Genomic DNA, 11,733 nt, shown 5'->3' with positions numbered 1-11,733 from the left:
TCGTCGGAGTTCGAGCTTTACTTTAGGATCCCCTTAAAGGTTTAGGACGCTCGTATGGAATGCTAGAGTTTCGGATTCGACTCCCGATCGAAATAATATTTTTGCAATAAATTTATTTACAGATATTCAGTATAATTATTAGACAAATAACATTATTTTGTTTGCTGGGAAACAATATGTATATATACATATACACATCTTTTAAATTAAGTTATTTACAAAGTTTTCAAAATATATTCCTTCCTTTGTTGATCCAGTAATTTTTCCAAATGTTCACATCTTGAATTAACGTCATCCAGTTTTTTATTGAGATTCTTTATGATTAAAACCTTTTGAGTAATTACAAATTTTATCCTAAAATAAAACGTTATATTTATAAGATCTAATATATCGTACATTATGACATATACTCATCCACAAAAAACTAGTTATTATAACATTACAGTGACTGGTTTTTTGCAGATTAGTATATTAATTTATAGTATCGATTAATGTATTAATTTCTTATTATTGCACTGTTAGATATTAATTTTTACCTGCTATGTAATTGTGCCATAAGTTGATCTCTGTTAACATTATTTTGTCTTATTTCTTGATAAAGCGATGCGATTTTATCTTTTAACTCTTTTTTCTCTGTTTCAATTTCCAGTCTTGCTGTCTCCTTTGCATCGTCTCTCTCTGCAGTTAACTTTACGATTATCTATAAATTAACAAATCACCAATTTAACGACAATTATTATACCTAACTAATCAATTATTTTCATAAAATTTACTTTATTCGTATTATTGAGATTCAATATGCATTCTTTTAATTTATTTTCTGTTTTTTTAAACTGAATTTCTGTACATTTGAGTCTTTCTTCCAATAATAATAACTTATTTTTATAAATGTCCTCGCTTTTAATTGCAGCTTGCAATTTTGCGTCATAATCTTCATTCATTAACCTGAAAACAATTTCAATAATTAAATTGTGACAATTTTCTTTATATTTCTATATTTAGAGAAAAGATATGTAAACTTACTCCAATTTATTATCAAAACTTTGCTGCAACTTGGCTCGCATTTCACGAGATTCTTTTTCCAATCTAACTATAACGATTTCTATTTGCTTGTCTCTTTCCTTTTGACAATCGTTACGAATTGCAGCCTGCGCTCTTGTGACAATCACGCTTTGTTCTTTTTTATAATTATCCGCCCACGCGAGCCATTCTTTTCTCAAAGTTTCCTCGAAATTCCTCTTAGCAATTTCGTGTTGTTCTTTTAATTTTTCCGTTTCTTTCTGCAAAGAAAAATCCAATGATTGTATAAATCACTATTAAATGATTAGATTTTTTAAAATCAATAATAGAATAATTTTATTGTAAAACGGACTTGAAAATGCAATTCCGTTCGTTGTATCATCTCGCTTGTTTCCCGATCACGTTTCTTTTGCTCTGCAATGAGCATCGATTTCTCTTCTTCGAAATGCTCTGTGAATGTTTTCTGTTGTATCTGAAAGTGCGCTTCTTGCTCTTCCAGATTTTCTTTATACCTAGTCAATTACAATTTATATAAAATTAACTAAAATGATATTAAAATCAATCAAGGCGGCAGAATTCCCATACCTTGTGGCCAATATGTTCTTCTCTTTAGCCAACATTTTCTCGTGGCTGTCCGTCAACTCGATTCGCAATTGCTCCAGCTGTTGATTCGACCTACGCATCGCGCGCAATTCCGTATCTTGTAACTCCTTTATATGCGCACGTCTTAATTCTTGTATCTCTTGTTGATGTTGTTCCATCATATTGTTCAATTCTGGTTCCAACCCTTTTACTGTCATTTCCTATTATATCAGTAATCAACGCATAAATTTTAATTATTTGTCACTGTATAATTTACATCATTACATTGTATAAAATTTTATTTGCACTGTCATTATCTATGGAATATCTTGCATAAAGAAATGGAAGAATTACATTTCTAATTTCAAAATCAAAAGCGAATCCTTGTGTGTGCGAATTATATTTGCTAATAATAATTCGTAATACGAATTAATGATAACCTTGATTTTCGATGTTTTCACCTCCAACCATTTTTCGCGCCGGATTTTCTCGGATGCTGCTATGTGTTCTTTTGCACGTTGCAACTCAACAGCGTGTCTCTCGGTAATTACTTTCAGATCTCGTTGGATCTTTTGTTCCATCTCTTTAATTTGTTGCGCCAGAGAGTCACATTTCTGCGTAAGATCTGTCTTCTCAGCGAGTAGCTGTTCGATAAACTTTTGATGGCGTTTCACGATCGTTCTGTACTTATTCTCCAACTCCTTCATCTTGATAATGTGATGACGTTTCTGCGATGTCATTTTGTCACACGCTGCCTTGCGCTCGGATTTTAGATGTCCTTTCAAACACTCTATTGTCGCATTTCTTTCCTCGATTTGTAATTTCGCAGTTTCTAAATCATTCCGTTGAATCGAACCAAAATTCTGTACATCATATCTATGAAAAAAACAGTTCTTATAAAATTTTTGTCTGCTTTTTAACGTGATATATTTCGCTTATAAGTTATTAGATAAAGTCAGTTCCCTACCTACTAGGATTTTGGCAAGATGAGACTATAATTGTTGCATTATTGGCAGTGATATCATTTTCTAGCGTATCTTCTACAATAAAGATATTACATAAAACTTAGCTTATCTTACAAAGCAAATAAGCAGAACTCTCAATTTTAAATACAATTTTAACGATACTGATCTATTAAACATTAGTACCATTTTCTAGCGTTCCCAGGAAGGACATTATGTCTTCGTAAGTTGTTGCGATTGATCCATATTTGTTTGTAGCGTCTTTCTCAGGTTCGATCTGCGCTTATTTAGTTATATTTGATTTTTAATAATAGAACAGAACTATTGTGTTTGTAAATAGCGATATATGATCCTTAAATAAATCAGAGATTTTATTCTTAAAAATTAACTTCCCGGCAAACACCAAACTAACAATAACATAACTGTTAATTATAGTTTCTCATTCAACAATATAATTATTACGTACATACATACAACATGTGTTATATTATAGTTATGTTGTTGAGTGGGAAATTATAACCAACAGTTATGTTACTATTAATTGGTGTTTGTTAAATTTAGAAAATTAAATTTTATTACTCACTTGTTCCGAATATTTGCACATTACTGACTCCAGATTGCTATCATATTTTACGTCGACGGCCAGTAAATCCAATGGATTACATTCCACGATTTCAATATTGCTATCTTTTGCCAATTTATTTATCATGTTGCACTGTTCGAACGGACGAGACGGTTCGATCAAATTTTGATTGAAATCGCACTTTTTGTCATGTAAATTCTTTGCTGCCATATTTGTTTGACGTATTACGTATGTTGTATGATTATAAAAAAATACATAAACGGAATAGTGAACTGGTCGACAAACTTATGTGCATTGACGTGTAGATACCGTAAACGCACTTATTTATATGTTGCCCAACGCATCGCCATGACGATGCGTGTATTGTAAACAAGGGTGAATTTTCTTACGTATCGGAGAAACACAAAATGCGCATATGCATAAATGCAAGTGAATTGCAATGAAGAAATGATTGTATGCTTAACACATCTAGGGCGTATCTAGGGAGGGGGGGTGAGGGGTCAAGCCCCTTTCCGAAATTTTTAAATTATTTCATTTTGAGAGGGTCCCGTTAATGCATTTCTGATAGCATATATCCACTCACATCGGTTGGTGTTTAATAATTTTTCACTACTTTACTAGTGAGAATATTTTATTTTGAATTGGCGATGTACATATTCTGTCGAACTCCTTTCTTTCATCAAATACGATAAAGAAAGCCAAGATCGATCAAAGTTGGATGTTTCAAATAATATATTATACATTCTTATATTAAATTAATTTATTTCAGATATATCCTTTCTTTTATTTTTAAATATAAAAAATACAACTTTACTTTCGAATTTGTGTGAGTTTTTTTTACATAAAATTTGTTTTCCTTCTCGTTATAAAATCATATACATAATTTTTAATACTTCTGTTAGTTTAACAATGAGCTTTGACAAAATATGCGAGAAATAGAAATAAAAAATTTTAGATAAGATTTTTGTTACGAAAAACAGAATATACATTATAATTGATACATTCTTGTAGTAACTGTATTATCCTTCTTTAAAAAAGTCTTTAAAAAAATAAATAAAAGTTACGTGATGTACAAAATATTTTTCCTCTTCAAAATGAGGTACGAGGAAACATTAAAAGTTGTAAAAATATTCAAACGGAATTCATTAATATTAAAAATTGTTGTAAATTACAATAACAAAATTGGTGCAGTGATTCTTTTCAGCACAATAGTAAAATTATTTTTTTTTTGTTGTTATTCCGATTGGTGCACGGTACATCTCCGGACTTAACACATCTTTTTACAATCAATTCTTTTAGACCAAGAGATCACTGTAGTGATTTTGTTACTCATAACGACAAGTATGGGAAGGGGGTAATCTTTAATATAACAACATAACATTTAAAAACAATACATATATATTTAAATCCGATCGCGATCGCTTGAAGGCAGGTGGGCTTTTTAAAATGTTGCAGATTTTGATTTTTTTATTGAAAACATTGAATGTTGTTATAATCGATAATTAATATCCTTATTCCAAAACAGGCAGACTCCCACACTCCCTTTAGAAGGGTGCAAGGAGTCGCCATACTGGATCAAAGTGGTAAATTTTTTCTGAAAAAAAATCGATGCCGACGAGATTGAATTTTTGTCTACTACTTAATTTTGATATTGATTATCGAGAAATATGATTCCCGTATTTCTCTTTTGGATGATCACAAAGGCAGCCATACCTACCCAAACACATACAATTTTGTCTCTATGTAAGTCCTTCTTCTGAGGGGTATAGGAGTCCGCCTATTTTAACTATCAATTGCAATAACATTCAACCTTGACGCTTTTAATAAAAAAATCAAAATCTGCAACATTTTTTTGAAAAGTGTATTTCCCTTGCAAGCGATCGTGACCAGGTTTAAATATATATGTATTGTTTTTATGTTTTACATGAAATAAAAGGTTACCCACTTCCCATATTTGTCGCTATGTGTAATAAAATCACTACAGAGTGGTCTCTTGGTTTATTTGTATTTGATTAAAATATGTACATTATTTCATATATTATTACTTTAGTTTTTAAATAATATGCTCTGAATATTAAACAAAAGATGATATTTATATCAGCCCTGATAAAAATTTTTCTTTAAATTCTTCATATAATTTTTCAGGGTTTCTATATAAATTTTAGTATTTTTCAAAATATGTAGATTTTTGGATTGTAGATTTGAAACTGAACATTTAAAAATATGCTGTGAAAATCTATATCTCTCTTAAAAATTTTTTTAACATGTTATATATGCGAATTCTGAAATTATATCTATGTATATTTTAAGATTTCTTATTCTATTATATTTCCAAAGAAAATTTATAAAATTTGAAAGTTTTTCAAATATCAAAAAGAAATACATGAAATGTTTTTAGAAATATTAAAGTTTTTATTAATCTACAATGTGCTCTTTGTTTCCTGTTTCTTGCAGAGAAACAGGAACTTTTATCATTTTTTATTTTTTGCCTTTATGTCTGTTACTCAATTTTTTCGTTTTCTGTAACCGAAATAAAAGTTGAGAAACTTCGGAAGAATCAAGAAACGTAAAAAGAAATGCGATTGCCGATAAAATGGCCGCAAAGAAGGAAAAAAGAATGAGGTAAAAAAATAAGAAACAGAAAGCAAAGAATACATTGTAGATTAAGCTTAAGAGATAGTTTTAGAAATGTCCCTCTTGTGTGAAAGTTGACTATTTGATCTGGGATTATGTACTTTCCCTTCGATATCTTCCCTTTCAACTCTTGGTCAAGAAAATACCTATTCATCAATTTCCGAAGGAAAAATTTCTTTTATCCGAATTCATGTCCCAATAAGTTTCTAACGATGTGTTTAATTTTAATATCTCGGTTCAACTTATTCTTCTAATTCTATAAAAAATAGAAAAAGATGAAGAACAAGTTGAACCAAGATTAAAGTTAGTCTACATTAAAACGGGCATCAGTCGAGTTTATTTATTTGTTTAGAATCGCGTTTATCCTCAGAGAGATCTCACCCCTCGAGATCTCTCAATGCAATCTTCGCTGTATCCTCGGGGGGTGGTATTCCTACGTAGTTGCGGGGTCGGCTGTCGTGGCGTTCGCGGGGCGAGGTTTTCTAGGATTTCAGGCGGTGTTGGGGAGGTGGCGAAATGGGAGGGCGGATGATAGAGAGGAGAGGGTGCAGGGTGGTACGTGCAGAGCGGCCCTTCCGACCCCTCGCGGCGTACGGCGGTACGTACCGTAGGAGAATCGATCTAAAACTAGGAGTCGCCGCAGTAATTGCTGGGAGGAAGCCAGTGTTACAATTCGCGGGGGCCTCTGTCGTATGCGCCAGTGAAATCTTAAATACACGCCTGTTAATCGCACGTACGCACGGCACGGCACGGTCGTCAGGCCAGGTACGTCCACGTCGACGGACGTACGTACGTCGCCGTAACCCCTCCTCGTCGCTCCTCGCCGTTCAATCGCCCTCTCTCTTCCACTGTCTAGTCTGTCCTGGCGGTACGGCAGCACAGGGGCGGCCGGCCGGGGGCGGCCGTGCTTTAATTGCGAGATACATATAACGGAGGGTGTTGTGCATTCCTCGCTCTCGTCTACCTCGCGTACGTACGTGCGAGCAAGTAGGACGGAGTGAGGCGCGGCGCCGCGGGTGCGACAAGAACGGCGAGGAGCAACCGTATGAAGAAGGGAAGATTCCACGGTCTGTCATCAGTGGTATAAGTCAACCAGCTAGCTAACCAGTAGCTACTACAGCTCGCCGCTATCCGACCAGTGAGAGTTCAACCAAGTAGACACCTAGACGGTCGGCCAAGCAAAGTGTCGCGCCCGTTAAAAAGAAAAAAAGAAGAAAGAGAAGGAGAAGAGAGGGACGGAGACTGTGCGTGAAGATAAGAGAGAGAAAGAGAGAGAGAGAGAGAGAAAGATAGAGAGAGAGAGAGAGAGAGAGAGAGAAAGAGAGAAAGACAGAGAGAGACACCTTGCGAGGGTGTACGCACGAGCAAGCTGGGCGGACAGCAGCGCGACCAGAGAGCAGCATCCTCCGATATATAATGCGACGTGCAACCTTCTTCCCTTTCGCCTTGGTGGTCGTTCCTTCGGAATAAAGCCGCGCGTTTGCTGCTGGGACGGTTTCTTACCTGCAGGGCTATGACGTAATGGCAAGAGAGGTACGCATTTCCTTCCGGCAGCTTCCTTCCTTTCTCACGCGCATGCAGCATCCACCCTGCAAATCACTTCTGCAATGGAGGAAGGGAGAGGAAAGGAGAATTGCTATTTATTTGTATCGTGAATGAGAGAAATCATTGATGTCGTGGGAGTTTTCTCTCCGCGGAGAGGACGCCTCTCGATGACCTATTTTCACGTGACCTCGTGACACCCGACGATCGGTCCTCAGTTTGCACCCCCCCCCCTCCCCTCAAAGTGCATCACCCTCTTGACAAGGCCGAACGGCCGAAGGGACGAGCCCTTTAGCCCGCTCCTTCCTTTCCGATAGATACGCGTTTCTCCATAAAGAGATGTTCGCACGAATGTTTCACTTTTTCGTTCATAGAATCGCGCGGCTTCATTTCGCTCTTTTGGGACATCTCTGTGTGCTTGCGAGATTGCCTTTTCTGAAACCTCCCGATTGCAGGATTCTGTTTGCTTGGAGTACCCTTCGCGATTAATCCTTGCCATAATTTTGAACGTCTGCCTTCGTAAGGATTTATTTCGCTTTATTGAGTTATGTCGTGTGTATATTCAGAATTCTATCTTGATTAAGATACCGAGAGGATTATATTTCTCGATAATTCCTGAAATTCCTAAACCCTCTCGCATCATTGTAATGGACACGGTTTTTCTTCATTTGTAATATGAAAGCAGTTGTAGAGATACTGCTGTTGTCCTAGTTTGTGGATATGTTCAGAGTTATGATTCAAGTCGTTTATAACAATCCACGATCTCTAAAGGGAATAATAAATAAAAAGGAACCATATTCGAATGTGTCTTTTAATAAATAAAGAATTGGATCTGGAATATTTAAGATTTTTCTCATTTATAATTCATATTTTCTTTTATTTTAAAGTAGCATTTCATCGTGATTCTTTGTGTTAATCAGTAATAATTCTTTCTATTGGCATATACTCTTCGTATATGTACATTTTTCTTAATAATTATTAATAATTATTTTTTAAGATAATTTTTTAAGATAATTATTATCTTAAAAGCATTGATTAATATTTATCTTTGTATATTTTCTAAAAACTTTTATTTATTTCTTTTAGTTCCTAAGTTTCTTATTATTTTATTTTATATTGCATGATTAAAATCTTCTTTGTGAAATTATTACTAATATTTTATTTATTTCTTATTAACAAAACTTTTTACAGAGGTTTTTAGCATCAGTAAAATCTTCCTATCATTTTAGTACGTAGATTCTTCTATAATATTTTTTCCATTGGAAACATTCGCTTCGTTCATTTTATTCCTCAATAAAAGCTAATTCGTCGCTTTTACGTTTTCACAAAGTCCTTGTATCCGTTTTGTCTACTGCTAGAAACTTTCTTCATGCTTTTCTCGCTCATATAGACTCGTCCTCATTGCCTTCTTACAATACACCCTATTTTACTCGCTCGTAGATTCCGCTTTACTGATTTGTAGAATTTTGAAATCCCTGTATCATCATTAGTTGCTGAAATCTTCTTAAAGAAATCTGCAAGATACAAATTTTAAAATCAATACACTTTTTGCAAATATTCTCTCTCGACCTGTTTATATTGAAAATTATACACAAAGCAGAGTCGCGAGAATGTTACTTTTTCGTTGTTGGAATGCTTTTCTCGCTCGGAAAACGCTCTATGCCTCATTGTATGTTCTGCATGCTCGCAAAATTCTTCTCGTCGTTCTGCACGTTCGCAGATTCTTTCCTGCAAAATCCTTACCATCGTTTTTCACGTTTCATAAAATTCCATATCTTTTGTTTCATTGTAGAGGTTTCTAGAGAGTCGTATTTACAATTTTATGCCAGATTTCCCGAAATATTCCAAAAAAGATTTCTTCCGGATTTGCACTTTAGCTCTATATTACAATTTATGAAAAAAAAAAAACAAATTCAAATGTAATAAATAATTAAATGAACTGTATGTACAATTATAAACTTTTTATTAAATAACTTTTATTAATACTAAAAACGAATTTGAAAAGGTGAATCTCAAATTTTTTATAAAAAACATCTGAATGTTTATAATATTTATGATTTATAATATTTATAATTTTTATGAAGAAATCTACACTTTTGTACAGATTATATATATAATTTTTAATATAAATAATATAAATAATTTTAAGAAAAGATTTCTAAATATATATGTAGAATCGAATTAGGTTTAGTATCAGGTTGCCCCTCGCCCTGAAGTGAACTGCAATGTTTACGAAACGTTGGCAATCTAATAATATATCTAGTAATAATGAATCTATACACAAAAATAACCCGTTAAACGAATAGCTTCTGTACAGAACCGAATTATTATGTTTTTAAAAAAATATATATATTTAACATAAATAAATATCTTAATTCAAGCGAATATCTGAGAACGTACAAATGCATTAAAATGATATCGCTTTGTTATAAAAGAAATGTTTTGTTAATATTTGTTTAGCATTATTCTTGGCTCGTTGAATATCCCAAATTCCACGTCTTTAAAATCCTCCGAGTGTGACGGATTTAAGTAAATCAAAAATTCTCGTAGTACTCGACGGCAGCGGTTCTAAACGATACTTCGTTAGGGGATGCACCTGGGTACATTCGCGTTGCAGCTGCAGGCGGTTCCCTATTTGCTCGTTAGCACGTTGCGATGTTTACTAAGTTCCTTCCACAGCGAGTTCGTGGAAGCGAAAGGGTTATTACATAGAAGAGGTTGATATTCGTATAGTTAAGATAAACATTCAATTTTAGGCCTTTAGAATCTCTAAATTCTCAGATTTTAAACACACGCTTTATGTGTTCAAAACCTTAAATTCTTTTTGATTCTTGTTTAATTCTTTATATTTTTATGTAACGTTTCGTGAATTATTATTTTTGTTTAAATTATTATCATATTATTATATAAATTGATGTGCCACTTATCTTTTTAATTGTTTAATTATTTTTGTAATTTTCTTATAATTTCCTTCAATTAATTAGATCTTCGAATATTTCGGATCGTTAGATAAAAAAAAGCATAAAAGTGTTTGAAACGTTGCACTTTAATTTCTGGTATTTTTTAATTTTGAAATATTTAGTCTTAAGGAACAAAAATAAAATATGAAAGATAACAACAAATAAAAATGCAAATAACTCGTCTATACAAAATAAAAATAAATAAATATAATTTTTTACACCCAGTTGAATCGAACATTCGTATATGACGTACATTACCTTGTTCTAGTGGACGTATTTAATAATTATAAATGTTTAACAAATATAATAATGATATATTAGTATGGACAATGAATAACCGATAAATCAGACTGTGCACAGAATAAATAAGCGATATTACAAGTTAAGACCGGTTAAACCAGGTCAGTGCTTTCGATCATAAACTGCGCACGCGTCTCGTACCCTTAGCGCCACCCTGTTGAGGACTAAGGATACAATCTCAAACATAATGCACCCCTTCGGCTCGCATTATTTCGAGATCGCTAGCGACGTCGGGATGCAATCTCGCCGATCGAAGAGTGCAGATGTACTTATTCACAGTGCGAAGTACGATAGAGTGCAAACGAGACAGAGGCGAATATTCGCGAATAAATTGTATGGAGTAAATGCACCTCTAAAATAAACCGAGTAAATTAAAGTAAATTAACGAAATAATTCACTTCTAACATCTTCGAGTGGAAAGTTCGTGGAAAGATACGTTGCTGTAAGTGTCTCGCCATGCATTATTGCATTTACATTTTCAATATCATTAGATTATAATCGATTCGATATAAATTAGTTCTTCGCTATTTGGCATATATGTAAATCTAACATAAGTATAAAAATTTGCGTTGCAAATTTTGAATGCTTGTAGAAATTGTAAATATATTTAAATTTCTAAATTTCAAGATCTGAGAGAAGGGGTAAGGGGAGAATCATTAAACTCTTAAATTCCCAAATGCAGTAATTGCATTAATCTAAACATTGATTTTCGCTTTGTAATTATTTTTATATTGTTTTATTGTTTCGATTATTAGTTACAGTCGTATGTTAGTAGACTTAAAATAATTTTTATAATTTTGTACGTGTATTCTGCATGTTATATATTTTTAATTTCCACTTAAATTTGTACCACACTTTTACAAATAAATAAATGTAAAATGCAATCCTGTCGCGGCGTTATACTAAAAATTTTTTAAATAGTGAAATATTTGATAGTTTTATATACGAGATTTTATTTATTAGCTTGTTCTATAGGGCAATTTATGTGTACGAAGCATACTGGAAAATTATTTACTCCATTTAACATCTGGGCGACAAGCGTTACCCGGGATCAGCTCTTCAGCTTTCACTCGCTTTTCTTGTCGCGAATTATTTTTAATTTGTGTATGAATCATTTCTTATTTGCAAAATCTCTTTTTTTTTTTACACA

At 33.3% G+C, this 11,733-nt stretch overlaps 2 protein-coding genes across 3 annotated transcripts in view; one reads left to right on the top strand and one right to left on the bottom strand.

The window, feature by feature from the left end:
- Positions 1-215: 215 nt before the first annotated feature.
- LOC108752076 (centrosomal protein of 131 kDa-like) lies at positions 216-3,419 on the bottom strand. The gene is made up of 10 exons (XM_018492690.1): positions 3,148-3,419; positions 2,751-2,841; positions 2,570-2,642; positions 2,043-2,478; positions 1,606-1,823; positions 1,373-1,532; positions 1,024-1,280; positions 774-945; positions 537-700; positions 216-354 (listed from the first exon to the last, which is right to left on the bottom strand). Exons 1-10 carry the CDS (start codon positions 3,355-3,357, stop codon positions 216-218), a joined length of 1,920 nt encoding a protein of 639 aa, XP_018348192.1. The 5' UTR covers positions 3,358-3,419.
- A 3,810-nt stretch (positions 3,420-7,229) lies between these two features.
- Positions 7,230-11,733, top strand: part of LOC108752077 — a 10,891-nt gene continuing 6,387 nt past the window's right edge. For both annotated transcript variants that reach the window (XM_018492692.1, XM_018492691.1), the window contains exon 1: positions 7,230-7,314. In XM_018492692.1, the coding sequence (XP_018348194.1) occupies positions 7,303-7,314 (12 nt within the window). In that variant the 5' untranslated portion in view covers positions 7,230-7,302. The remainder of the gene's footprint in view (positions 7,315-11,733) is intronic.

This window comes from Trachymyrmex septentrionalis, unplaced genomic scaffold (assembly GCF_001594115.1).
Source record: "Trachymyrmex septentrionalis isolate Tsep2-gDNA-1 unplaced genomic scaffold, Tsep1.0 scaffold53, whole genome shotgun sequence".
NCBI lineage: Eukaryota > Metazoa > Arthropoda > Insecta > Hymenoptera > Formicidae > Trachymyrmex > Trachymyrmex septentrionalis.
This window is presented reverse-complemented; position numbering and strand designations above follow the sequence as displayed.

Bases quoted from the DNA above. Each gene is read 5' to 3' on its own strand.
- LOC108752076 (XM_018492690.1), bottom strand. From the start codon at position 3,357: ATGGCAGCAAAGAATTTACATGACAAAAAGTGCGATTTCAATCAAAAT. The intron at 2,842-3,147 runs GTGAGTAATAAA...AAATAAGCGCAG, and splicing joins TGTGCAAATATTCGGAACAA to ATCGAACCTGAGAAAGACGC. The intron at 1,824-2,042 runs GTTATCATTAAT...CTGATATAATAG, and splicing joins TGAAAACATCGAAAATCAAG to GAAATGACAGTAAAAGGGTT.